The sequence below is a fragment of the Perkinsus marinus genome, assembly GCF_000006405.1.
Source record: "Perkinsus marinus ATCC 50983 genomic scaffold scf_1104296943560, whole genome shotgun sequence".
Classification (NCBI taxonomy): Eukaryota; Perkinsozoa; order Perkinsida; family Perkinsidae; genus Perkinsus; species Perkinsus marinus.
In genome coordinates this window covers 15,725-19,819 of record NW_003211781.1, presented here as the reverse complement: position 1 = coordinate 19,819, position 4,095 = coordinate 15,725, and the positions used below count along the sequence as shown (strand labels likewise).

At 44.2% G+C, this 4,095-nt stretch overlaps 2 protein-coding genes across 2 annotated transcripts; both read right to left on the bottom strand.

Moving 5' to 3' along the window:
• Window positions 1-1,581: 1,581 nt before the first annotated feature.
• On the bottom strand, window positions 1,582-1,803 carry Pmar_PMAR000648 (hypothetical protein; the record flags this gene model as incomplete). The annotated part of the gene is made up of 1 exon (XM_002781074.1): window positions 1,582-1,803. A coding segment is annotated over one exon (222 nt), but the record flags the coding sequence as incomplete, so codon positions are not given.
• A 75-nt stretch (window positions 1,804-1,878) lies between these two features.
• Window positions 1,879-2,207, bottom strand: Pmar_PMAR000647 (hypothetical protein; the record flags this gene model as incomplete). The annotated part of the gene is made up of 1 exon (XM_002781073.1): window positions 1,879-2,207. A coding segment is annotated over one exon (329 nt), but the record flags the coding sequence as incomplete, so codon positions are not given.
• Between the last annotated feature and the right edge of the window lie 1,888 nt (window positions 2,208-4,095).

Genomic DNA, 4,095 nt, shown 5'->3' with positions numbered 1-4,095 from the left:
AAAAATACCACAATACTACAACTGACCCGAATGTGAATAACAGGAAATGGATGGAGATTCATCATCCTCACCGGATCTCGAATCGATTGTATGCTCGATCACACGAAGTTGTGAGCGTCATACGATTTCGAGATCGTGAGGGCGAGCGCTGAAGATAAGTCTGCACGCACGCACTGCACTGGAGTCTCCCCCCTCTCGAAGGGATGGCAATATTATGTCTCCGTGTTCCAACTTCTTGCCCCTCCCACCACACCCGGTGGGGACTCCGATTCGAGTGTCGAGGTCTGATGAGGCTGATGGCCCTCCTCATTTCCAACACTCTGGAGAGGAATAGTAGACTTCGCCCACGAACATCACCAACGTATCAAATCAACAACTCTGGTGATATTGTGACCTTGCGACAGGTAGACCCTAAATGCAGAGATGTCAATAGCCTTTACTATAAGCAAGGGTTTCCACAAAGAGCCGTAGGTTTCGCAATTGCCACTTTTCGCCAACTTTGTGATCCCTCTTCATACTTAAGCATCAAAAATGTGTCGAACAAGGGCCGACTGAGAGTTTTGGAGTGTTACCCTTTCCATCGGTCGTTGGTCATGTGCACCCAAACCTAGAGTTTTCTCTCCGGTCCACTGAGACTACAGAGAGCACTGATGTCAGACTCGCTATGATCCGCGATAGTTAACGCGTTCATGTATTCACTCACACAAGAGTCTTGTAACAAGAACACTCAAGCAAACTCACAACCAAAGGCTTTCTCCGTCACAGAAATGTTCATATGATAGCAAATGAGATTCCACGTTACAATGGTGGTACCCACAATGGTCTCGCACAGAAGAAGTTGTGTGGAAAGATCAAATGATAATACGCCTTCAGCCAGTCATCCACAAAACCACGTCCACGCGGGAAGTTGCGTACCATCGCATATTATTATCGTGGCGTACCTAGTAAGGCCTCATGCACCTGGCGGTTGTGTGGTCTCAGCAGAGGCAGCATCATCAACGGTATCAGGCTCGCACAAGTACAGGTGACGATAGATAGAGAGATGTTGTGGTACTCATTATCTTCACCGGGGTTGCCGCATAGTTTCAACACAAGTATCGAGCAGTACGCTGAGAAATACCCCCCTAGTGAATTGAATGCCATGAGTGCGGCAAACATGAAGGCCTCAGCGTCGCGAGCTCTACTCGCTGTTACTCCCGCGAGAACCAATACTGGCATTAACGCGATTGAGTTACACGTCGCTACGATGACAATGTCAACCGCAACGAAAACACCATCTGGAATCGCTAGTGCTCTGTTCACATGCCAGATCACGCCAACGCGCGTCAGACCAGCACATGCGGCTATGAATGTAGACGCGATGAAGACTTTCCGTAACGGGTAATCTCGTAAGAGCCACCAGTAGAGGCTTGTGCCAAGAAGACTCCCGATAGTGTAGTTCATATTTAGAAAGTTGAGCACGGTCTGATTATACGAAAATGCGGTATACAAGTAGCTGGTATACACATCGTTCGTATTTGGCATCATCGCGAAAATGAAAATAAAACAACATGGTTTTACTAACGGTCTCAAAATATCGACGATTTCCGAAGCATGGAAAGCACAGCAATGAGGGGCACTCTCGAAAGTTATTTCTTCATTTGTTTCCACGTCGTTTCTGTGAACAACGACCACCAACGCCGAGCACAGCGGGATGACGCTAGTAATAGCGATAACCGTACGATGGTCCAACAGGGCTCCAAGACCAGAAGCGACGAAACTGATGAGGAAACTGCCAAGTGTCCGACAGAGCATTCCGGCACTCTGAATGTCCGAGGCGGCTTTCGAGTAATTCTCTTCCTCCTCTGTGGCGGATCGAGTCATTTCTCTAGCGATTACTCGAGACCTTTGGACGGCCACAGCGTCCAGACAAGATTCGGAAAAGGCAAATACAACGTTGATTAAAGTCGTGACTAGATAGGCGCGTGGTAGCGTCACCACCCAGATTGCATAAGTCACGTATAAGGAAGCCATAGCAATATAGCAAGCAATCATATAGGCGATTCTACGTGTGCCACAGATGGGGAAATTGTCAGATATAAAACCATAGAAAAATCGGAGGTAAAATGGGATGAACGTATTAGCATAAAAAAGTGCCAAAGCAATGTTATCACTGGCAAGACCAAGATCATCTCGCAGTAGAATTCCTATTGCCACCATCGGGAGAGCTTGAGTAAAGGAGGAAAGGACGTACAGAGACATCAGAGCTCGTTGATTGGATATCACCAACCATCGATCACATATACCCGACAAAAGTAGTGACATTAATGGTCATTAACAACTCTGGAGAATTCGATACCACTAAAATGTTCGTCACTGTAGTAAAGCGGAGAAATATATATTTGCTTTTCTCACCTGAGTTTAAGAGTTCCTTCATAATAGGAGTATTTACGAACTCAGGTAGAAATACACAGAAAACAACAACAATAATTTCCTCAGAATTTCCTCATTGCCACAAACACATGTAGTTGACCATTTGCATATTTTTTACAAGTTTTTTCTCATATTTTCTAGTAAGAATGTTTCCAGTAGACGCCAGTTTGTGAAGGTATATACAAGGCCAACTCCGGGGAATTCTTGTTGGTTTCTTTACACTTCTACCCGAATTCGTATATTAGTCCTGAACTCAGCTGAGGAGAGCAAACATATATTCCTCCTGTTACGGCAGCGACGATCAAAGGCAACGAAAGAGGCCTTCAGCCAAGGATGAGTGTCAGAAATCAGACGACGCCCTGGAGTCGTTTCGAATATGTGGTCACTCGGTAGTGGAGTTTCACCACCCTAGTGATGTGGAAAACACTGGTGACACATATTTCACGACTACTGCATATCATCGCGAGTTTCGCGGTTTTACCGAGTCACGTAAAACAGGTGAAACTCCAGTGAGCTGTCGCAAATCAACTTCGCGAATAGCCTCCAATGGACGTCGTTATATACTCCTAATAAGAAGTTGAGTTTCCGATTTTCAAACTATCACCCTGCCATAACCACATTGATAACAAACGTAACACCACCCAACAGCTACTAGAAACTACTCATGAAAAATTCATTTTTTTCATACGCCCGAGCCCAGTTTTTTCGCTTCAATTTTCAGCGTCTTCAACTGCTTTTTCTGCGCATCATTCAAATGTGATTTTTGCGCAGAATTCATCCTAGCGCCTTTGACGATTTCTTGATTAGATATAATCGAGTGATAATTCTCCCATTGCGTAACGAACTGTTTCAACTGGAGGACAGTACACGCTTGTGGTTTCTGAAAATAACGAAGTCTCACCCTAGTGATACGATGAAAAACACTAGTGAAAAAATATTTCACGACTACTGCATATCGCCGCGAATATCGCGTTTTTCACGCCACTTCACGTAAAACGGGTCATGAAACTCCAATATATTTTTGGAAACTCCCGAGGTGAGGAAAGCAAATATATATTCCTACTCCAACACTGACTAGGAATGGGAAAATATGCACATGGTCAACCGCATGTGTTGGTGATAATATTAAAAATTCTGAGGAAACTTCGGAAAATTCTGAACACTTCTTCCCGAATTCGTATATAAACTTTTATAATCAATTTGGAAAAGCTTCAACTCAGCTGAGGAAAGCAAACATAAATATTTCCTATACACTTGTTATAATATGAACTTCGTTATTTCATTTCCCATCAGGTTCCCTTGGAGGCTCTCAATCAACGACGAACATCTGTAGGGTGTGGCGCAGTCGAGCAGGCTGCGGTTGCTAGTACGGCGCTGATTGCCGCGAGGACCTGGGAGGCTGGGGAGAATGATAAGAGAATTTCTTGGCAATGGTGATAGTGGGAAAAATACGATCGGAAAAATTCAGAAATTATCAATGATGATAGTGATATGATGTTTCACGACTACTGCGAATATCGGGTTTTTCACGGAGTATTACGCCACTTCGCGTAAAACGGGTCGTGAAACTTTATTATTGTATTATCAGCGTAGTCGGCCATATGCATATTTTCTTTATACACTTTATATAACCATTTCCACGATTTGAATCTGTGATGGTAACTGTCTATCCTTGTGTGGTTT